We start from the raw sequence: 22,833 nt of genomic DNA on the forward strand, positions 1-22,833 counted from the left end.
TCTCACTATCACCCAGTTATATCGTTCTTATTTTGCACACCGGTTGGAAAGGTATTCTGTCATGTTCGAGTTCAGTAGCAGGACATCACGGTTGGATTACGAAACATGAATCCAACTAAGTTCTATGTGGTGCACGCCGATTCCAAGAGACTGGTGAGCCATCGATGACATGTGGTGTGAATTGTATCTCGAATGGTGAAAACAGCCATTTAGGCGTTCTGTTCCAAAATTGCAATTCCCGTCAAACATGCTTCTTCTCGAGCCACCACCGTCTTCTTCCCCTCGGCCACCAGATACACACACCCCCCCAAGTCGGTTACATAGACGCCCTTCGTCGTTGTCTTCAAGCCAATCGGCTCATTGAATTGCCTCGCCAGGATTTCCATTCTGCCTCTCAACGCTGCTTTGTCAACCTGGCCGCTCAAATCGATCCGATTGAGGGAACAGCCCGTCGGATGTTCTCCCCGGTCCGTCCAATACAGCATCCGCGTCTGATTATCAAACTCCAAATCAACTGGCTCTGGAAGCCCCTCTAGCAGACACTCAACATCACCTCTGTTCCGAGCAGTCTGTCCATCAGGAACATCAATCCCAGCCCGGAATATCCGCCCGGTTCCGGATTTACTCGGCCCTTTCTGTGACCAGTAGACAAACCCATTGACGCGGTCGAGCGCGACACCCACACACCACCGCATCATATCTTTCTTTTCGGAGAGAACAGTCACAGACCCTGTTTGGACAAGAACCTGATGCTCGCTTCCGTCAAAGTTGCATCTGTGCACGCCCATTCCCTCGCGATCGCAGAAGTATAACTTATGACCCACATCGTCCACGATGAGCTGCTTCGGTGTGTGCAGCGTCCCAGGTTTCAGGATTGTCTGCAAATCACTCCCATCCAGCTTGGCAGACTGCATCGATCCATCAAAGGTAGACCTCTCACGTCCCATACTCGTCCAGAATATCCTGCCGCACGAAGGAGAGACATCAATCCCATCTGGTAGCGATAACCCACCGATGAGAGTAGTAAATATGCCAGTTTGTGGAGATAGTGCAAGCACACGTCCAGCTGTCGGAATGCGGTGAAGCTCATTATTAGCCCCAAGTCCAACGTCCAGCACGTATAGTTGTGCAGATGCACCCTCAGGCTCTGGAGGATACAGTCCGCCCAACTCGGACTTGCAGCCCAACCGCCCCTTATTGATATACTCCTCTCTCAGCCAGTCCACTGTCATGCGCCCATCCAGGTTTCTCTCCTGGATATAGTGGTCTTCGATGAGCGCAACAGTATCCAATCCAATCCGGTCCATGAGGCGACACGGCGTGGAACTTGCCCCACCATCGAACATGTTTTTCCAAAGTCTATCAATCTCCTGGGGAACAGTGACCCCTTCAGCGAGGATGCACAATATCTCTCGCTTGACGGTCGCCCAGAGACGGTTGAAAATAAGGCTATAGCTATCGTTAATATTCCCACTCTAGGGCTGTATAGCAAGAAACCTACCCAGTGCTCTCCTCCCTAGCAACGAACGGACACAAACCACACCTTTCCAACACACCTACCAAATCATGGATCACATCCTCTGCCGTATTGCCGCAAGTCATCAACTCTACCGTGCGAGTACCCGGTGGCATGGTAAAATGCACATTCAGTACTCTCTTTTTTCTTTCATCACTTAGCCCAGAGACCATCGACCCTGACCTGAACGAACTGGAATTTGTCGCGAGGATACAGTCATCCGGGACTAGTCTGTCCACTTCTTCAAAAGTTTCTATTTTGAGATCGAGTATTTCGGGAACCGCCTCGACAACCAGCCATGCGTTGTCAAGCGCCGTCGCGCGATCCGTGAAGAGGGATAACGGGCCAGTCTCGGGATGTGGCGTTGATGTCAACGCAGAGAACGTGTCTCTTGAGGAATTGATATAAGCCTCAGCTTCGGAAAGAGCATCATGGCTGGGATCACAAAGGTGCACTTTGTGCGAGTCAGAAAGAAATACAGAGGCAATCCGACGGCCGAGGATGCCAGCACCGAGGACTGTAATTGGTCTTGATGGTTGGGAGCGTGCGGACATGGTGTGTATGTTGCTGAATATCGATGATCAGGATAAGAGCACATTGACTACCCATAAATACTTGACCGATCTCCTCTACAAAGCTACTTGACTCATCAACCGTGGAAATGGACCTGTATATACTTTGGCACTGCCCTGGAAGGATTGGATGCGGTTTGCCGAGAACCGGTTCTCAACCCATGGGAACCACCCGGCTTCACCCTGACAGCTCGGAGAACTTTAAAAAGCAGAACTGCAGATGTAGATCAAACGTCTATTCGCCTTCACAGCCTTGTGCTAAACCACGAAGGATGGTAAATATCAAGTCAAGATGTCGTCATGATGAAGCTCTTTGCCATGTATACCCTCGCGTGTCGATCTGTCACCCTGAGAAGGGTTGAGTTTATGTCCACCACGTTTTGCACCGCTGAAGAATAAAACTTATCAACTCTGGGAGTCATCCAAGATGGTAATCGTATGGTAAGCTCTTTTCAATGTATATGTGCTCAGTTCTCTAACGGGTGTACGCTAGCGATTTATATTTTCCGAGGTTTGTGAGTGTACTTTGGATATAACCAGTTCTATCCAGTAGTGTTTATGGAGACATATCAGAATTGTATCGGAAAACCACAGGTAGTTTCTCATAGCCAGATGAATGCTTCTTATTTTGATTTGTATTCTCTCCTGGATTAGAGACGGAGATCGGTTCGCGGCAAAAAACATCGCCCTGACTCTGGTCTAGACCGGGGGTGGCGGAGAGGCATCGACAAAGCTGAATGCATTGTCTACTGCTAGTCCGAACCCTGTATTTGTGAATATGAATACCTACTGAGTTCCCTAATCCGTAGCTTATTCTCCGAACAACAGAGTTGTTGTCGATGTTCCAAGAGAAGTCACACCACTCACCGGGAATTCGAAAAGGCCATTTTGCTCAGAATCAAGTAAGACGCAGGAGATGAAGACCACTAGTAATACTAGTATTGGAGATGGAAGGGCAAGAGCATCAGCTAACTGGCATCCTTAATGGTGCTATGTTCAACGCAGAACTGAAGATACTGCACTACACTTGGATTGCGTGGTTGCCACTAGAGGGGAATATTGTGTGACCACATACCCACCTCGACATTTGAAATTTGATAAAGAAATCCTCATCTCCCGGATCCTGACCAATCCGGCTCAGACATGTCATTTTGCGAGTGCTCTTCGCAGACTCTTACCCAACTTGCAGCAGACGTATCGTCTGATTGTCAACGGGTAGCTGTTTCTCCCAGCTCAACTGGAGAACTGTACAATTGGGAATTACTTGAAGCTGCTTCAACCCCCTCGAATGATTCTTAACCATGGACTTCATACCCTTCAAACCCTCTACATGCACATTTAATGAAAATCATATCATCCTTCCGAAGAGACCACTTCGAGTCTTCGACATTCAGTTCAAACAAATAGAACAATCCCCCAACCCCAATCTCAGAGGCGACCCTTAACTGGCAATCCTCCGAACAAGCCAGCCGTATGGGTCCCTACGATCCTCCAGTAATCAATCAGTGGGACAATAATACACTGTGGAGCTTTACAGAAACCAATACCTGACCCTGGCTCGAAGACAATAGCTGTTTACCAGATGGGGCATATTGTATTTGAAGTGGATTCCAGCCTTAAACCTGCTTAGATTGGGAGAAGCTCGTTGTACCTTCCCCTCCCCCCTTTTTTCCCATGAGAGAATAAACTAATGTGGGCGTGAGGCGAGTAGCTAGCTGCACGCTCGCCCTGACTAGTGACTCATTGACTACAGAGTTTGACAAATATCCCGGCCCGAGTTCTCGAGTAGTCACACGACTTAGCAAATAGAACAGAAACAGAGCTGGATGACTGCCAGTCCTGGTATGGCCACATTCACTACCTCCTGGATGATGGATACTGACCTAGACAATCGCAAATATGGATTTACAGACCTTTTGCACGAACCCATCAGCGTTTGTCGGTATACCCAGCTGTGGAAAATATAGGTAACATCACCACCAACACCTTCTTCTCCAAGACCCTGGCGATTGTATGTGCTAGAGATAAGTATGCTACACTGTGTATCTACATATAATGAAGGAGTGTGATGGAATAATACGTCGTTAATTATCCAAATAAACTTTTTCATTTGTATTATACATGCATTCATTGCAGTAGAGGATATATATTATCTTGTTCAGTGTAGGTTCAAGCAGAGAGGGTATGTATATACTGACTGATTCAGTACATGGGGGGTATGAATGGGGGTATGAGCATATATCAATCAAATCAAAAACGCAGCAGTGGGTCCACCACCACTACATTAACATCGTCTTCACAGCAGAAAGGTTTTGGTATTCACATTGTATGTATGTAATAAATACACGCACACATCTAGAAAACCATACCCTTCGTCTGAGCGACCTTAGCAACATTAATATTCTTGATCATCATGATCCAAATAAACGACAAGACCATGAGACCCGTTCCCACGGCCAACATACGGGTTTGCGCGTACCCGTACGCCTCCTGGATAGCCTTCCGGGTGGCGCTTCCAACGGGGTAACTGAGCTGAGTGTCCAGATCCTCGTAGATATCGTTAAGGCTCGACATGGCGGATTCAGGGAGGTAGCGAATAAGTGCCTTTTCGAAGGTATTATCCCAGATAGCACCGGAGATGGTAGCGCCCATGGCGTCACCGATGGTTCCGACGACGTTGAGGAGGGCCAGGGCCGCGGCAACGTGTTGGTGGTCCACGGCGGCGAGAATGGCGAGTTGTTCGATGATGATGAAGATACTACCGCCGATGGAGATGAAGATCTGGCACATGACCAGGTAACCGACGCTTTGGTTGGGACGACGGAAGTAGATCATCAAACCCTGGGCGAAGATGTACAGGGGCACGGAGATGTAGAGGAGCCACTTGAAGCGGCCGGTTTTGCTGATCAGCCAGCCGACGAAGAGGAGGAGGACACCGGACACGACGTCGAAGGTGTCGCTGACGTAGCCGGCTTCGGCGACGGAGAGGTCGTTGACGACCTGCAGGAAGGAGGTGAAGTAGTTGTCCCAGCAGTAGTAGGAGAGTTGGTAGGTGGCGTCGAGGAGACAGGCGCCGATGACGGTGCGGTTGAAGAGGAAGCCGAATTTGAAGAGGGGGACGGGCGCGATGAACCATTCGTAGAGGCAGAAGATGATCAGCATGACGACGCCGACGACGATCATGGCGATGATGTAGCCTGAGGACCAGCCGTGGGGGGCGTAGGAGGAGATGTCGAAGGGGAGAAAGAAGACGCAGAGACCGACGGAAAAGAGGAGGACGCCGACGACTGAGAGGAATTAGATGGGGGTTGAGGTTGGGGTGGGGGACAGGGAGGACGTACTGTCAAATTCAATAAAGTAGAACCAGATGATCTGCCACCAGGTCTTGTTGCTGCGGTCAGGAACGACCAGACCCTGCTGCTGGGCGCGACGGAGGTTGTACTTGAGGATGAAGTACAAGGGAGCGGCAACAACGGGGAAGATGATGGCAAAGGCACCGAAACCCCAGCGCCAGCTGAGGTGGAAGTCGTCCGAGGCCTTGGGACCGGCAAAGGCCGTGATGATGTAGGGGGACGAGGTGAAGGCGTAGGCTAGACCTCGGTTCTTTAGCTTGGAGGCATCGGCAGTGATGACATCGACGCAGTAGGTCATGCCACCGAAGCCAATGGTGTAGAAGACCTGATAGAGAGTTGGTTAGGAGGCAGATTTCTCGTCGTGGGTGATTGGAGGGCTTACATAGGCAGCGCAGAAGGTGGGCAGGTTGTGGCAGGTGGCCATCAGAATCAGACCCAACGTAGCAAAGACAGTCATGGTCAGGAAACCCTCAGCACGACCAGTCACGTCCATGACCTTGGCGAGAGGGATGTAGACGGCCGCCGACATGCAGTCGGCGACGACATAGATGACGTTCAGCAGGGAGTGAGACTCCCATGAACTGGTGACGAAGGGGAGGAGGTTGTAGAGGAGGGAGGACTGGAAGGCATTGACAAAGTACAGCAGCCAGATGCTGATCGAGCAAGTTAGCGGGGAAGAGTGGAGGAAGCAGGATCTGGGGAGCTCACTTGAGGAAGACGGCGATGAGGGATGCCTTGGTCCACGACTTGGTAATGGCCTCGACATCTGAGACACCAACCTGCAGTCTCTCCGAGGACTCATCGGACAGAGTCTCGTCGGACTCGGGGCCACGGGCGGCCTCGTCGACGACGGGATCGCGTTTCTCGTCGGCAGTGTTCATGGCGATATTGTTGCTGGACTCTTCATTGGTGGGGGTACGGCCAAAGGCCTCGCGGAACTTGTCGAGCACGGCCATGGTGATGGACCGAGCGAGAAGGCAAGAAGGATGATCGAACAAGAAGAGCCAAGGAGGACAAGAAAGAGAAGAGGAGCAAGGGAGGTCTTGGCCCTTATACCCAAGAAGATGCAGCTACAAGCAGCTAGCGGTGACAGGCCCACGCACTGATTGATAACCCCGAAGTCGGCTACGGCGGCCACTTGTGATGTGAATCCATGGACTCGTTCGACTGGAGGAGACACTAAGTGCCTAGCATTGGACACGGCTGAATCTAATCAGATGATGGCGTTGTGCTCTGCCCATCTGCTATCCGATCCAGCCAATCCGGGCCCAGCTCGGAGGAAGATGCCCTCTCAGGTCTACGTAACTGTCCTGGCACAGCTGCAGAGATTGTTAGCGTAGCATTTAGTTTGATCGTGGCAATGGCACGCATTTGGGGGACTTGCTGCCTGTGCCTGCCCGCGTTCACACTCACAGGGAATTCCGATGGGATCAGAGATACCCACTGTGCGAGCAGGCTGGCACTAGGAAACTGGAGAGTTCGTGCGGTCCACCCAAGGCACCAGCAATCTCTGAGTCTGTGGTCCTTCCCAGTTCCAAGTGGGTGAAGCTGAGTCGTCTGATGGCGCTTGGATCGGGTCACTTCCCAATCCGGTGTCCACTCGCGATACTGTGTATCAAACAGACCCTCCATACCCTGGCCGTACCCTGTCTATACCCCTCCGGACGGTATCATACCGTCACACCAACCGGTTAGGTAACAGCCCCACATTGGTCACACAATGCAATTTCCCCTGGCGGCGACCACGGGAAAACACCGCGAAACCGTGGGTGATGGTATCTAATCTGATCCATGATAAGATGCACTTTTGCCCTCCACTGGCGAGGCATGCGACGCCCCTAATCTCATGGGTGGACCAGCGATGGGGTTTATTACTTCATTCCATGGCTTGCTCCCTTGCTCGAGACGAATTCCTGGCGGGTTTCATTTCTGGGCGCCTACATGAAGGGCAGCGGATGAAAAATCTGCAGCAGAGTGGGTTCCACCCGGGCCATTCCGCCGAATTACGAGCACTAGCAAGCTACACGCCTGCCCAACACATGCAGGTTGTTATCTGATTGCGGAGTATCACAGCTTGGAGTTGGACCAGCGTGGCGGCCGTTTCTCTACAAACGCCCGGATCCCCTCGGCAAAGTTGGCCCCCTCCACCAGACGCGGATACGACTGTGCCGCCAGTGTCGACACGGCGTCCTCCACGCTCCCCGACTCCCAGCTCAACCGGATGCCTTCGCGGCCAACAATCAGCGCGTCCGGACTGTTGCCGCACATGATGGCCGCAATTTCGACGGCGGCCTGCGCAATGTCGTTGCCGGCCTCCACCAGGCGAGTGATCAGACCCCATTCGTGGAGGGTCTTGGCGTCGACGCTCCGGCCGGTCAGCGTCAGGTCCATCGTGCGCTGCAGCCCCAGTGTCCGGGTCAGACGCGGCAGGCATCCGGCCACGGGCACAATTCCTCGCTTCACCTCCGGTAGCGCAAAGATGGCCGACGAAGACGCGATCACGATATCACAGTTGGCCACCATCTCGAATCCTCCTCCCATACAGATGCCGTTGACCGCCGCGATAATTGGTTTTTTGCCACTTCGTCGGGGTAGCCCTGCCAGGCCAGGCGGCGACATGTCGTTGACGACTCCGGCTTGGTTCATTGCGTTCCACTCTGTTGATTGACCGGTAGTTAGAAATGGGGAATCAATAGACAACAGTAGATAGGTATGTGTACCTTGTAGATCTGCTCCGGTGCAGAAAGCTCTCCCCGCACCAGTGATGATGCCTACCCATAAGCTCTCATCTTGGTCGAACAGCTCCCAGACCTTTTGAATCTCCCGATTTGTAGACAGATCGATGCAATTGAGCTTCTCTGGACGGTTCAATGTCACCTGGACCACCCGCTCGTGGGGAAACGAGACCAGGAAATGCGGGTGTTGTATAGCGAGTGATCGTAGCGACATGGTGCAGAATACTGATTGATAGGCTTATCTGATCGCGGGCGAAGCGGACCAGCTGGCCCGACTTTATACATAGTAGTACAAGGCCTTGCGATATCGGTGGGCCCCGAGACCGTGCCAGGGGGTCGCAAGCAGCCATGGTACGGGTCATTGGTTGTGACCTGAGACAACTATCCATCGCCGGCCTGGTATCTCTACTTCCTCGGTTGTTCTGTCGAAATTCCCCGGCTTTCTATATAACCGTTTGCCTCGGCCGTGGGCTTTCTCCTCCCTCTTTCTTCTTAACCCGCCTTTGTCTCTACGTGGTGACCTTCATCAATCACAGCGCGCAAAGATGGCATCTACTTCCACTTCCACAGCCCAGTATCCGCTGGTAAAGCTGCCCCATCCTTTTCTGACTGCATACCGCGTGCGCACCATTGCCGATTCGACACCGGCCAGACTCTGTCTGACGTTGCACGATCAGCCCGCGGCCGGCCGATCCCCTCCTCAACCGCTACACCTGAACTCTCTCTCATGGCTGGAACTATCCCTGCCTTCTCCAGAGGAGCGTCCTCCTCCCAGCAACAACACTGCCTGGGCGCGAGCACGTCGCGCACCTAAAACCACCTTCCAATGGACAGACAACACTCCCCCAACGCTGGGACAGATCTGGAATGTCGTCCACGCCATATACCTCGCCCACCCCACCCACGAATACTTCAGCCTGGCTCTGCTGGGCGCCGGACAAGACATTCTTCGCAGCGAGCTGTTGTCCACAGGCCTGGGCATTGAGCATCCCGCTGCAACCCGTCCTGACGACCGCGCGATCGCACCGTCCACCGATCTCCTCATCCTCCGCAGTTCCTTCTGGCAAGGTGCGGCATCCCCGATGGGCCCTCGTCCCATCTGGGTGGTAGGCGATGGCACCGACGGACCTCTGCGCGAGCCCTTGTCACAATACCCAGCCATGCCTGAAAACTACCACTTCACACAAAAGTTCCCCGAAGAGCCGGTGTATGCCCGTCATCCCATCCGGCGTCCCAAGCCGGCTCCCGGCTCCATCGCCTACAGTCGCTATATCCCCGAGCTGGACGAGCACTTTTCCCTCGAAGTGGTGAACTGGCAAGACCAGGAACACTTGGAGCTCTTCAACAAGTGGCAGAACGACCCGCGCGTAGCCAAGGGATGGAACGAGACGGGCACATTGGACCAACATCGCGAGTACCTTCGTCGACTGCATGTCGATCCGCATGTGCTGTGTTTGTTTGGTCGCTTCAACGAGACGCGATTCTCATATTATGAACTGTACTGGGCCAAGGAGGATCACTATGGCGCGCATTACGATGCGGGTGACTACGACCGCGGGCGGCATTCACTGGTGGGCGACGCCTCCTTCCGAGGAGCGAAGCGCGTCAACGCGTGGTATTCGAGTTGCATTCATTACTGCTTCCTGGATGACCCCCGGACGGTGAACGTGGTGGGAGAGCCACGGGCAACCGGAGCGACGATTCTGTCGTATGAGAACGCGCAGGGGCTGGTGATCGGCAAATACGTGGACCTGGGCCACAAACGGTCGGTGCATTCCATCAGTAGCCGGGAGAAATGGTTCCAGCTGTGTCCGGTGTTCTGGGATGGGCGCGAGCGGCCGTTGGAGTCGGCCGACCGCGCGGCGTGGAACGCTAAGTTGTGATCCACATTCACCAAGAGAAATCATCATGATGATGCAGACTGTGTAATCGATGTGTAATAGTGTATGTAACACATTGCAGGAGACTAGGCCTGCTTGGGTAGAGAGACCCTCGTCTGCCCCACTGAAGCCTATCTAACCCTAGATAGCAATCTTTCAATACCATACTGTATATTATTCATACCGTTATACCTCCGAGTACAGAACACGGCGTGTATGTAGTGGAACCCCGGGTTAAATCCTTAGCCTGCTTCACCAGTTACCTAACACCAACCCGTCTGTCACACAGGTGGATGCACACAGGTGGGGAACCATGGCGTATTACCGGTGGACGTTGTGGCCCACTTTGAAACGTGTAAACTGTAACGTAACTGTAAACGGTAACTGTCTGGATGCCGTCAATTTCTCGTCTTCTTCTCCTCCTCCACTTCTTGCTACCTGCTAGTGTGGCAATCCCACTGGCTCTCCCTCTCCACTTCTTCGAAACCAGTGACTGGCAGTCTCATCTGCGACACCTTCAATTCCGGTTGAGTAACAACTGGACTCTTCAGTCGAGCCATCTAAATTAGGCCCAGCCCAGAGCAGCCCCGATGGCGGCAGGATGATCCCCTCATCCGGACCTCTGCAGACTGCAGCAGTGGCAGACCCCTGGTTGAGTTTTCTCGAACCCAAGATGGCCCACCTCGCCGGCGTGGAGCTGGGGGTCTGCCAGCCGAAAAGCGGCCCTACTCGCGCATGACGCACTGACAGGCCTCCTCCTCCAGCAATAAATATCATTCTGCAGCGCTGGCTCCGACCACCACTGCAGACCTCGGCCCCTCCTTGTCGCCATGAAGCTCTTCCAGAAGCTGGCGGGTTATCCCCGTTTGCTGCTGGCCGGCAACCCCTCCAAGTTCGACTTGGCTACCTTGGCTTCTGCTGTCGTGTGTGCCATTGGTTCCGGTGTCCCCTTTCCCATCATCGCCATCGTCTTCGGTAAGCTTCTCGACGACTTCAACGATGTCACCTGCAGTGAATCCGACGGCTCGAGTGACTCCTCCGATCAAAGCAACATCAACAGCGAGATCCTTCTGATTGTGTATCTGGCCATCGCCCAGTTCGTCCTCATCTATGGCCATCTCACCTGCTGGACCATGTACGGTGCTCGTCTGTCCCAGCGCCTGCGCGAACGCTACCTGCAGAACCTCCTCCGTCAGGAACCGTCCTTTTTTGATAACCTGCCTCCGGGTGAGGTGGCTTCCCGACTGAGCGCCGATATTCAGACCATTCGCTCCGGAACCTCTGAGAAAGTCGGCATCGTGCTGGCCAGTATCTCCTTTTTCGTCACCGCATATATCGTGTCGTTTATTAAGGACTGGGAGTTGGCTGCCATTCTCTTGTCCTTGATCCCTGCCTATTTCCTGATGTCGTTTGTGGGAAGTCACTATATTGAGAAATACTCGAGCGTCATGTCGGATTATGCTGCGAGTGCGGCATCTATTGCGTCGGAGGCGTTGTCCAATATCGTCGTGGTGCAGGCCTTTGGTGCCAACACCCGTCTGGAGAACAAGTTTGCTGGTGCGCTCAAGTCGGCCGAGCAGGAGGGCTTGAAGAAGGCGACGGCCGTGGGCATCCAGTCTGGTTTCTTGTACTTTATCGCCTACTCGGCCAACGGTCTGGCCTTCTGGCAAGGAAGTAGACGCATTGCCGATGCCGTGAATGACAGCACTAGTGGTGTCACCGTGGGTGCTACTTTCACTGTCATCTTTGTCTTGATTGAGGGTAAGTTGGCTGGAACCTTATTATGAAGCATACTAACAAGTACAGCCACCCTGCTACTCAGCCAGGTCGCACCGTTCCTCCACCTGTTTGTCGCCGCTACTGCCTCGTTCGAGAAGCTGCGTGATGATATCACTCGCCAGCCCCAGATCGACAGCACGACCGAGGAGGGTATTCGTCTTTCTCAGGCCGGTGGCTTCGAGTTCAACAATGTCACCTTCAACTACCCTTCCCGCCCAGAGGTCACTGTCCTCGACCAGATCAGCCTTTCTATCCCTGCCAACAAGCACACGGCCCTCGTCGGTCTGTCGGGAAGTGGCAAGTCCACCATTGCCGGCCTGGTGACTCGGTTGTATGACCCTGTGGACGGACAAATCCTCTTTGATGGCCACGACCTCCGGGAGGTCAACGTCCGTGACCTGCGAAGCTTCCTCAGTCTGGTGCAACAGGAGCCCTCGCTGCTGGACCGCTCGCTGCTGGAAAACATTGCCCATGGCTTGATGAACTCGAGCAACCCAAACCACGAACGCCTCAAGATGGCACTGCTTACTTCCGACCTGGCTGACGTTGCAAGCGATGTCCGGGAGGGCCACAGTCTCATGGCTGCGGCCGAGAAACGGGGTGCCGAGATTGTCGAAATCGTCAACATGGCCCGCCATGCCGCGACGCTGGCTGATGCGGATACCTTCATCTCAGCCCTACAGCATGGATACGGTACGATGGTTGGCTCTAGCGGTCGCCTTATCAGTGGTGGTCAGAAGCAACGTGTGTCTCTTGCTCGCGCTTTGATCAAAGATCCTGCCGTCCTCATCCTGGACGAAGCCACGGCCTCCCTGGATTCCCGCAGTGAGCAGCGCATCCAGCGGGCCATCAACAACATCGCCAGCGGCAGAACCATGATCACCATTGCGCATCGTCTGTCGACCATCACCAGTGCGGACAACATCATCGTCATGTCCAAGGGCCACATCGTCGAGCAGGGAAGTCATGCCGAACTGATGGCTAAGGAGGGTGCGTACGCCGACCTGGTCAAGCTGCAGACGCTGGGATCCACCTCTGCGAAGAACGAAACCACCGCCAGCGTCGACAGCATCAGCAAGTCGGATGACACCTCCTTGACCGAGGCAGAGAACGAAAAGGTCAGTCTCTCCAACGAGGTCCTCGAGAAGACCGAGGAGACCAAGGTCTCGGAGACCGAAGCCCCGGCCGACTCTGCCGAAGAGGAAGAACCAGAGACTCCGAAGAAGTCCCTGTGGGCTCTGGTCAAAGGATATGCCCCTGCTCTGCGACCTCACCTCCTGTATATTGTTCTCGCCCTCATTGGAGCCACCATTGTCGGTGGAGCCTTCTCTGGTGAGGCTGTCATCTTCGGTAACACGGTTGGTAGCTTGAACGCCTGCAATGGCGCCGCCAGCATTCGCAATCGCGGTGACTTTTACGGTCTCATGTTCTTCATCCTTGCCATTATCGAGTTCTTCGCCAACGTGGTGAGCTGGGCTGGATTTGGCTGGGTGTCGGAAAAGATCGTGTACACCGTCCGGGTGCTCTCCTTCCGGTCTCTATTTGAGCAAGACCTCCAATGGCACCAGTCCAACGGCCGCAGCCCTGCTCTGTTGCTGTCCTACATCACCCGTGACGGTAATGCTCTGGCTGGACTGAGCGGCTCCGTTGTCGGCACGCTCTTCTCCATCACCGTCAATCTCATCGCAGCTATCATCCTCACCCACATCATCGCATGGAAGATCGCCCTGGTCTGCCTAGCCCTCGTCCCATTGCTCCTCGGTGCTGGCCTCATGGAACTCCGCGTGCTCGGCAAGTTTGAAGAAAAGCACGAAAACGCCTACACCCAGTCCATCAACATTGGCGTGGAGGCCATCACCTCCATCAAGACCATCGCCGCGCTCTCCATCGAAAACGACATCCTCCAAACCTACCGTGCCTCCCTCGCCGGACCACGCAAGGAAACCCTCCAAGTAACCCTACAAGCCAGTCTCTGGCAATCCATGACCTACTTCCTCGGCAATCTGGTCAACGCACTAGCCTACTGGTGGGGCGCCAAACAGATCGTCGCCGGCACCTACACCCAAACCCAATTCCTCATCGTCGTCTTCTCCCTCCTGGTCAGCGCACTCCTCTGGAGTCAAATGTTCGCCCTCGCCCCCGAACTCTCCAGCGCACGTGGCGCCATGGCCCGCATCCTGGGACTCATCGAAATCGGCTCCGACAAAATGCAAGGCCGAGTCCCTACCCACACCTCCTCCTCTGACCCTGAATCCACCACCACCATCGAACCCAAACCCACCACCCCAGCCAGCATCCAACTCCGCGACGTCCACTTCGCCTACCCCGCGCGCCCCGACATCCAAGTCCTCAAGGGCCTCACCCTCGACATCCAACCCGGCAAATTCTGCGCCCTCGTCGGCCCCTCCGGCGCCGGCAAATCCACCATCATCTCCCTCATCGAACGCCTCTACACCCCGTCCTCGGGCAGCATCTCCATCGACCACGCGGACCTGAAATCCCGCGCCCCCAGCTTCCGCGACACCATTTCCCTCGTGCCCCAAGAAAGCGTCCTCTTCGAAGGCACCATCGAATTCAACATCGGCCTGGGCGCACCCCCCAACCACACCGCCACGCTCGAAGAAATCCAAGAAGCGTGCAAGCTCGCCAACATCCACGATACCATCATGGCCCTACCGGAGGGATACCAGACGATGTGTGGACCCAACGGGAACCAGTTCTCGGGTGGTCAGAAGCAGCGGTTATCAATTGCACGGGCGTTGGTACGCAAACCCCGCTTGTTGATTCTGGATGAGTCGACGAGTGCGTTGGATGCGGAGAGTGAGCGGTTACTGGAGGAGGGGTTGGAGAGGGCTGCGAAGGGGATTACGGTTGTGGCGATTGCGCATCGACTGAGGACGATTCGCAAGGCAGATGTGATATGTTTGATTGAGGCGGGGGCTTGTGTGGATAAAGGCACGCATGAGGAGTTGATGGAGAGGTCGGCGAGTTATAGGGAGAATGTGTTGCATCAGACGGTGGAGTGATTTTACTTACTTACTTTTATAATAATTTAGACTGCTTTTTATGAGGTTATAATATGATACCGTTGATTTTTTTGTTGTCACTGAAATGGTATACTTTCTGGTGAGATGTAATGGTGGAGTGGCTACTAAGGCGATTCAACCGTGTAGAATGAGATGGATGATGATCTAGCTAGGGGCCTCGTAGGCCATCTATATGGACTAACTAGCGGTGTAGGGAGGAGCGTCACGTGACCCTACGTTGCCTACCGGCCTGGGAGCCCATCGGGGATCCCAACATATCATCATCAAAAAATGGATCTCGGAAGACTTCCAAGAGGAATTATACGCACACACACGCCGAGTCCGAGGCGAAGGACTAGTATATCAGGCGAGCGGTACTCTAACAGAACTCAAAGTCAATGACAGGAAAAAGGATAGCCTTCTGCCCAGAATTCGAAGGTGGGTAGCAGGTGTCGGTCTCAGCTCGACGCCGAAGTTCGATATAGAGGAGGACGGCGACGAAAACATGCCTAGTTTGACAAGTGTGGATAACGAGGTCCAGCTTGACCGTACTTCGCATGTCAAGCGGGAGAATGATGCACCTCGACTTTCCGAACCTCGCGTCTACGGAATGGAAGAAGTTGATCTCGGGGGTTTGCATCACGAGTCCCGGGAAAGAAGACTTGCAACTCCGGTTGAATTTGTGTTAGAGGATGGAGGTGACCCGAGCCAAGAGGAGATGGAAGGGATTGTGGGAGATCTTTTGGATAGGTATACAACTGCTTGAAAGCTGGTGGGTGATATACTTGTCATCTAGTCAAATAAGTAGTAGGTATATATATGTATGTATGGTTTAGTAGAAAAAATACAAGTTGGAATAGATAATTCAAAAGGAATAAAAACATACAACAGAAGGGATTCGCTGGTGGTCACCCACCCAACTACTAACCTCCCGGCGTGTGGCTTAAGTACGGCTGAGCGGACGGGAAGCCCTGTTCTCCACACCCTGTGGTCGTATGTATCATTTTACTCTGTAGCTCAACCTATACAGACTTACAGAGGCTATACACTCAGTACCATAGTTGATTGAAGATGGTACTATGGTACGGAGTAGTGTGGTTGATCTTATCAGATCTGACACGAACTAACTAATCATGTTGTTTGTTGAATTCTGCCGGGGAGGACCGCTCTCATGGCTCCTGGGGGGCCATCCATCTCTCCCACCTCCTGCAACCTGTCCGGGATTCAGCCATCCCCTATTCATCGTTTTTCATCACTATCCATCATACGCGCATCACTAACACGGTAAAGCTGTATTCATGCTGCAACCAATCACTTCACTGGGGCCGACAGACCCCGGATACGACCCCAGTGCATTTCGTGAAGGGGGCTGGCGCTACAGGCACACCGGCCAGATTAATGATGTACTGGCACCCATTTCACAAGGCAACAAGTCGATTGTTGAACAGCTTAGGATAAGTATAAATCTGTCTGTCAATAGAAACTAAATTTGGATAAATGCAGGATGCTAAAACGTCATCACATCACAAAACACAACTAACAAACCCCCGTCATCTCACCCCCACTCACCAACGCCTCCACAACCTTCGCCAACTGGTCCAACGTCTCATCCACAAAGCTTACATCCCGTTCACTTCCCACCACACCAACATGCATCACTCCCTCCTTCACAAACGAAACTACTTTCATCGGATATGCCGCATCTCCATCGGGATTCAGAATATCAACCTTACATTCTCCACCCGCAAACGGCATGGTGTCAAAGTCATGCCAATCCTGATGGTGTACCACCGAATCAAAGTATCCTTCCCATCCACAGGCAGCCGCGATCTTGTCGAAGCCCAGGAAATCATACTCCGCCGACTCGGCGCTCTGGTTCTGCACGTACCGGAGCAGGTCCATGGCATGCCAGGTGGGTTGGAAGCGGACCCGCGTCGGTGTGAGCTGGTAGCAGGGGCCCATGATGGAGTCGACATCCGGGAGGGAAGAGAGGGTGCGGCCGGAAGTGACGGCGCCGAAGGTGATGTCGTCGGTGTGGAGACGGCGGGCGAGGAGGAGGGCCCAGGCGGAGGTGAGGAGGGTGGCGGTGGTGATTTCTTCCAGGTTGAAGGGGAAGGGCGTGGAGATGGGCTTGGTGTGGAAGATGGATTTGTCGCCGGGTTGGATGGCTGAGCCGGCGAAGGTGGTGAGGGTGGAGTCCTGGAGGAGAGTGCGCCAGTAGGTGAGGGCTTTGGTTTGGGGCGCTGGGGAGAGGGTGTGGGAGATGTAGGCCGAGAAGGGATTGGGGGTGGGGATAGCGGAGGTGCCAATGTAGAGGATTTCGAGGTCGCGGAGGAGGAGAGGCAGGGAGACGCCGTCATATTGGGCGTGAGAGAGGCCGATGATTAGGCATGATTGACTCGTTGTGGGGTCTTCGACGTGGAGGAACTGTGTAAAGGGTGATCCCAGCTGGAAGGCGGATTCGGTGTGAGTCTTGCAGATGGAGGCCACCTCTTCTTCGAGGTTGGAGGTGATAGCTTGATGCATGGCCACGGGGGCCTCGAGCTTGTCAATCACGACTTGCGAGAAACTGGATTCTTGGGGGATGAAGACAGTGCGCAGGATGTCGTGCGCCTGGACGAGCTCGTGGCAGGCACGGAGCAGTCGCACCCGGTCAATGTCCTTGTCCATGTACAGCATCGTGTACTGGATGGAGGTGCGCGGAGGCTGAACAGTGGCGCGGACGTCGAGGGCTTGGGAGTCGGTGACTGGGAGGACATCACGGATTGACCATTGGGGATTAGCCAGCTTGGGACGAATTTTCTCGGACAGGAACGCTTCGATGTTGTCAATCTGGCCGAGTGTGGAGAAAGCACGGTAAGGCTGAGCCTTTTCTTCCTTGGAGATGACGTTCACGCGCAGAACCTTGGCAGCATCCCCGAGACGCATGCGCTGGAAGATGTCGGCCACGGTCAAGCCGTGTCCCTGGGCGCGGAGACTCGAGACGAGCTTCATGGCGAGGACGGAGTCGCCACCGAGGCGGAAGAAGTTGTCGTCGACATCGATCTGCTCGGGGTTGAGCTTGAGGATAGCGGCCCAGGCGGAACGCAGAATAGCCTCGGAGGGCGTCAAGTTCGTCTGCGCCGATGCCTTGGCTAATGCCTGCTTGGAGGCATCGCGCAGCTGGACGAGGAGGTCTCGGTGGATGCTCGAGGCAAGCTGGTTGAGAGCGTTGTGGTTGGGGATCCGGTCGACGACAATATACGCAAACGGGGCCATGTAGGAGGGGAGAGAGTCGTGAATAAACTTGTCGAGCTTCTTCAGGGCCACCGCCAAATCGACGGCGATTGTGGCACGGATGGTCGCCTCAAAGGTCTGCGAGTCTATGTTGCAACGGACCTCATGCTCCGTCGGCATGAGCTCAAGGCTGTCTTGGTTGGAAGGTGGTTCCTCGATAAAGACGACTAGCTCGGGCTCTGCATCCGATGGCTGAGACACGGCAGCTGCGGCGCGCACCGTCGACGGCAGATTTCTGGTGAACTGGGCTTCGACCTCGGCGATATTCACCGCATGTCCCTGCACTGACATGACATTCTCCTTGCGTCCCACAAAGATCAGGCTGTTATCCTCCCGCAGCTGAACAAGGTCACCAGTGGCCTGCACTCGCCCGGCTCGACCAGCATGCTCGGAGCTTCCTGCCACAAGCCAGGCGGGGGATTGCACGGTCTCCCCGGTGAGAATGGCTCCTTCAAGCCAGAGTTCACCAACGCAGCCAATTGGCGACAAGAGCGACGGGTTGCGCGCATCGCAGACCCAAGGAACCACTGCCTGAGGATAAGCGGACCCTTCCTTGATGCTTTCCTCTGCGCGAAGCCTCTTGGATGTAACGTCCAAGGACAACGGGGGAGTTTGGTTCCACTTCCAGATCTGGTTCAATTCAGCCGCAGGAAGGCAAGAGATCTCGTCGATACTCCGAGAAAGATTCTTGCTCAGCTGCGTGCAGGCTGCTTCGATCTGCGCAAGAATCCGTTCCATCTGCGATACCTCGACTAAGGCGCTGTCAAAGCTGGCACAGATCCGGAAGCCGCCCTTGCGGATCCCACAGCCCAGCATCAAGGGGTATGGGTTGAAGTGGAGTGCCTCACGAACAACGTCGCCCAGCTCAAAGCCGAGCTCACTTCCCACGTATTCGGGCTCGGGCTGGACAACCAATCCAGTAGGTGCTTCACACGCATGCTGGGCATCATGGCTGACCTTTCGGATGTTCTGCATGCCCATGTGCTGGTACGGGGTTCGGGACAGGATTCCTTGCTGCACGGTCTGGAGGTAGGACTCAACGGTGCTCGCTCGGTTGATGTGGATGCGGATGGGGACTGTGGCAATCAATGGACCGACAATGCTCTCAACGCCAGCCAACGAGATATCTCGTCCGGTTAGTGTCTCACCGAAGACGACGTCATCATTTCCAGTGTACTGCGACGCAACGAGCGCCCATGCAGCTCGAATCAAAGTGGCCATGGTGAATGGGGATCCCGCACTGGTTTCCAGAGGAATCTGACGCTCAATCATGCCATCTGGAATGGGCAGATAATCTCTTGAAGGCAGGCGAGGGAACTGGGGCCCGACAGCTCCTTTCAGCTCGCGGCGCCAGAATTCTTCCATGGCGGCCTCGTCGGTGTCGCGCACATACTTGACGAAATCCCTCATCTGGGCCTGCACCTCGGGCTTCTGATTCTGCAAGACCTCGCTAACCTTTTTCAGAATGATCGGCTCGGACCATCCGTCGTAGAGGACGTGGTGGACTGTCCAGACCATGTATCGCTTGCCATCAGCGGGATGGTCGATTATGGCGTAGCGGGCTAGTCTTTCTCCAAGGTTCATCTTCTCGTTCCGGTCTTCCTCGAGATACTGGGCGAGATCCGTCGAGTGCTTCCACGAAATGCTGTCCTTTAAGACAACTTGTTGAAGGCCAGGCTCTTGGAGCTGGGCCACGCGGGTGCGCAGGATGGGAATGGCGGCAACAACCTCCTCCCATGCATGCTTCCATGCATCGAGATCGACGTCTGCCGGAATGCAGGCCAATCTCTGAGCGACGTATGCCTTGACCGACTTGAGCGAGAAGGTGAAAAGAGACTCTTGAGTCGGTGTGCAGGGGTAGATGTCTTCAATTGCCGCTTGATCAAAACCGTACACCTGTGCTGCTTCCTGGCAGGCGCTTTCGGCAGCTTGAGAGATTAAAGAGAATGCTGGTGTCTCGGTCTGAGTCTCGACATCGCAGATGAGGACAACGCTAGCCATCGCGGAGAGTGTGGGGTGACCAAACGTGTTAGCAACCGAAAGATCCAGCCCTTGTGCCCGACAAACAGACGCCAGTCTCATGGCAGCCAACGAGTCTCCACCAAGGGCGAAGAAATTGTCGTCTGGACGGATTTTTTCTGCCTCGAGCTTCAAGGTCTGGCTCCAGGCTTGCCGCAGACGTTGCTCCAGGTCGGTCAACTCTCGACCAGCGGTGCTTGCGGCACCCTGATCCAGCTCGCGCAGGTCCACGGAGGTTCCAAACTGCCGCAGGCGTCGGCGATCCGTCTTGCCGGAAATTAAGACCGGAATGTGACTGACGGGGATGTAGGCAGTGGGCACCATGTATCGCGGCAAGACCTTTTTCACCTCTGCGTCGGCTTCGGACAAGGTCTTGCTAAGCTCTTCAGGGAGCTCGACTGAGCTGAGCTCTGTGGTATCAACTCCTTTGGTAGCCTGGGATGAGATGAAGGCCACAAGCGTAGCTTGGTTCCCTGATCCTTGAGGAACAATCACCTCGGCAATGACGGTGGCTTCCGATGGCAGTCTGGCCTTGAGCTGACTCTCGATCTCGCCGAGCTCGACACGCTGTCCGCGCAGCTTAACCTGGGTATCCTTTCGTCCAGCGAAAAGAATGCCTGCCGACCCGTCCGGATCATACTTTCCAAGATCTCCCGTCTTGTACAGACGGCCCCGACGACCAGCGTAGTCCTTGTGGCCCGCAACCAGCCACTTCGGATCTTCGATAAACGCAGCGGCGGTCTTTTCGGGGTCGTTCAAATAGCCCTGTCCGACAATCGGTCCCTCGACAAGCAGCTCACCGACGGCACCCACTGGCATCAACTCCTCGTGGTCATTGGGGTTGACAATCCAGATGACGGCACCATTGCCGGGTCCGATGGAGATGTAGTCTCTGCCTGTGGCCGCGCTGCTGTTCACCGTGCATCCGATCGTGCACTCACAGGGACCGTAGCCGATGATAATGCGCGTATCTTGACCCCAGAGGTTTACGTCTCTGGCCGAGGCCGCCTCTCCTCCGAGTCCGAGGGCACTGAGCGACGAAATAACATCCGACTCCAGGATCCGGGCCACGGAGGGGGTTATGCCAGCATAGTTCACCCGCATGTTGCGGATGACTCCGTTGATGTCGTTCAGTCGGTCCTCGTCGGAGGGAATGCACAGACACCCGTTATTGCCCAACGTCAGCAGCATACTATCGATGCTGACGTCGAAGGCGTACGACGCAAAGTCAAGGACCCGTGACTCCTCATTGTACCCCACGGCTTTGGCTCGTGGGAAGGCACTGCTCGTGTAGCTTCCATGGGAGACCTTGACACCTTTGGGCGTGCCCGTGCTTCCGGAGGTGAAGATCAAGTACATGATGGTGGATGCAGGTACGGTTGGTAACGTGGGCAGGTCCTCCAGCTGGGGGACATCTGTGAACGCGTCCTCTTCCACGACGAAGAACTTTCCGCCGGGAATGATCTCTTTTGACAGTTCCCGCTGCATGCTAGAAGACACCATTATTCTCGCATTGATTTGTGTCGCCATATTCTGCAGACGGGCGAGTGGAAGTGTGGGGTCCATCATCGCAAATGTGCATCCCGCCTTCATAACCGCCAGGACGGCAACGATCGTCCACCTCGATTTCTCAAAACACACTGGGATAAAATCTTGTGGCTCCGCGCCCATCTCCTTGAGTGTGGTCGCAACAAACGTAGAATATCGCTCGATCTCGCCGTATGTCAGACTGCCGTCCCACGAGTCGATAGCCACCTTGCCCGGAGTTTTGCGGGCTTGTCTGGAGATTTCTTTGTGCATACCGAAATCGTAGGATGGGGGGAGTTCGTGATTCCACGACCATAAGTCGGTCAAGTCGCTCGTAGTCGGGCGGAGGCAGTCCTCGATGGAGGCATCGGGGTTGGAAAGGACGATTTGCACGGTGTCGATGAGGCTGTTGATGTGTCGCGTTGCGGTATAAGGGAGCATGGTTTCGGACTGCCAGACCGGTCGGATCTCGAGACGGCCGTCATTGTATTGTGTTTCGAGGTGAAGAGTACCCTTGCTCGGTTAGTTGAAATCAGTCAGAAGCCTAACTCAACTCACCTCATCTTTAGGTTCCTCGGATGATTGCGAGATAGCGCCCGTGCTGAGAACAAGCGCCGAGGTGGCTGTCTCCTGGAGGGGTGCGATATTGCGGGCAATCGCTTCAGCAGTCTGCCCCACTGTACTGCGCAAGTCTGTCATCATCTCCGTCGACACACACTTGTTTACTGTGTTCTGGCCCTTGTACGACCATTCATACGTGGCCTGGCCATCTTCTCGTGTACGCAAAAGCACAATCAGCCAAGATACCAGCAGAAGCTCCTCTTTCATGCCGGAGGCAGTGGCAGCCGCCAAACCAGCGGCCTCAAATGACCTAACATCCGCCATGTCGAGTGAATCCTGACCCCGTTGATTCTGTGTTTGCGTGTTGCCCATTCCGTGGCAGTCCAGCTGGGTTAGAGGGAGGAGGGGGAGGGGTAAGAGGGGTATTCCGACAGCCCGATCACTTCAATTCAATCACAAGGTTCGCAAATGCCCAACGCACCGAAGCGGTGGGTGTATATTATTATCTGATCGAGCAGAGCCCAGTTAGGTCATCATCCCGAGGCACCCGTGAGTCTATTATTATTACGAGTATTCTACCGAGATCGGC

At 54.6% G+C, this 22,833-nt stretch overlaps 5 protein-coding genes across 5 annotated transcripts; 1 reads left to right on the top strand and 4 right to left on the bottom strand.

Moving 5' to 3' along the window:
• Window positions 1-12: 12 nt before the first annotated feature.
• On the bottom strand, window positions 13-2,070 carry BO94DRAFT_566946 (YWTD domain-containing protein; the record flags this gene model as incomplete). The annotated part of the gene is made up of 2 exons (XM_025614590.1): window positions 13-1,449; window positions 1,502-2,070. 2 exons carry the CDS (start codon window positions 2,068-2,070, stop codon window positions 210-212), a joined length of 1,809 nt encoding a protein of 602 aa, XP_025466289.1. The 3' UTR covers window positions 13-209.
• A 2,373-nt stretch (window positions 2,071-4,443) lies between these two features.
• BO94DRAFT_468626 (MFS general substrate transporter) lies at window positions 4,444-6,322 on the bottom strand (the record flags this gene model as incomplete). Its single annotated transcript, XM_025608263.1, has 4 exons — window positions 4,444-5,375; window positions 5,430-5,766; window positions 5,824-6,094; window positions 6,150-6,322. 4 exons carry the CDS (start codon window positions 6,320-6,322, stop codon window positions 4,444-4,446), a joined length of 1,713 nt encoding a protein of 570 aa, XP_025466290.1.
• Window positions 6,323-7,085: 763 nt separating this feature from the next.
• Window positions 7,086-8,390, bottom strand: sidH (enoyl-CoA hydratase/isomerase family protein; the record flags this gene model as incomplete). Its single annotated transcript, XM_025616302.1, has 2 exons — window positions 7,086-8,098; window positions 8,162-8,390. 2 exons carry the CDS (start codon window positions 8,388-8,390, stop codon window positions 7,509-7,511), a joined length of 819 nt encoding a protein of 272 aa, XP_025466291.1. The 3' UTR covers window positions 7,086-7,508.
• A 331-nt stretch (window positions 8,391-8,721) lies between these two features.
• Window positions 8,722-14,861, top strand: BO94DRAFT_599213 (mating factor A secretion protein STE6-like protein; the record flags this gene model as incomplete). Its single annotated transcript, XM_025616303.1, has 4 exons — window positions 8,722-10,055; window positions 10,841-11,817; window positions 11,863-12,579; window positions 12,610-14,861. The coding sequence occupies 4 exons, from the start codon at window positions 8,722-8,724 to the stop codon at window positions 14,859-14,861; spliced, it is 5,280 nt and encodes a 1,759-aa protein (XP_025466292.1).
• A 379-nt stretch (window positions 14,862-15,240) lies between these two features.
• On the bottom strand, window positions 15,241-22,653 carry sidD (nonribosomal peptide synthase SidD; the record flags this gene model as incomplete). The annotated part of the gene is made up of 3 exons (XM_025617276.1): window positions 22,242-22,653; window positions 16,431-22,196; window positions 15,241-15,522 (listed from the first exon to the last, which is right to left on the bottom strand). Exons 1-3 carry the CDS (start codon window positions 22,614-22,616, stop codon window positions 15,241-15,243), a joined length of 6,423 nt encoding a protein of 2,140 aa, XP_025466293.1. The 5' UTR covers window positions 22,617-22,653.
• Between the last annotated feature and the right edge of the window lie 180 nt (window positions 22,654-22,833).

Source organism: Aspergillus sclerotioniger (genome assembly GCF_003184525.1).
Source record: "Aspergillus sclerotioniger CBS 115572 chromosome Unknown BO94scaffold_18, whole genome shotgun sequence".
NCBI classification, from domain to species: Eukaryota; Fungi; Ascomycota; class Eurotiomycetes; order Eurotiales; family Aspergillaceae; genus Aspergillus; species Aspergillus sclerotioniger.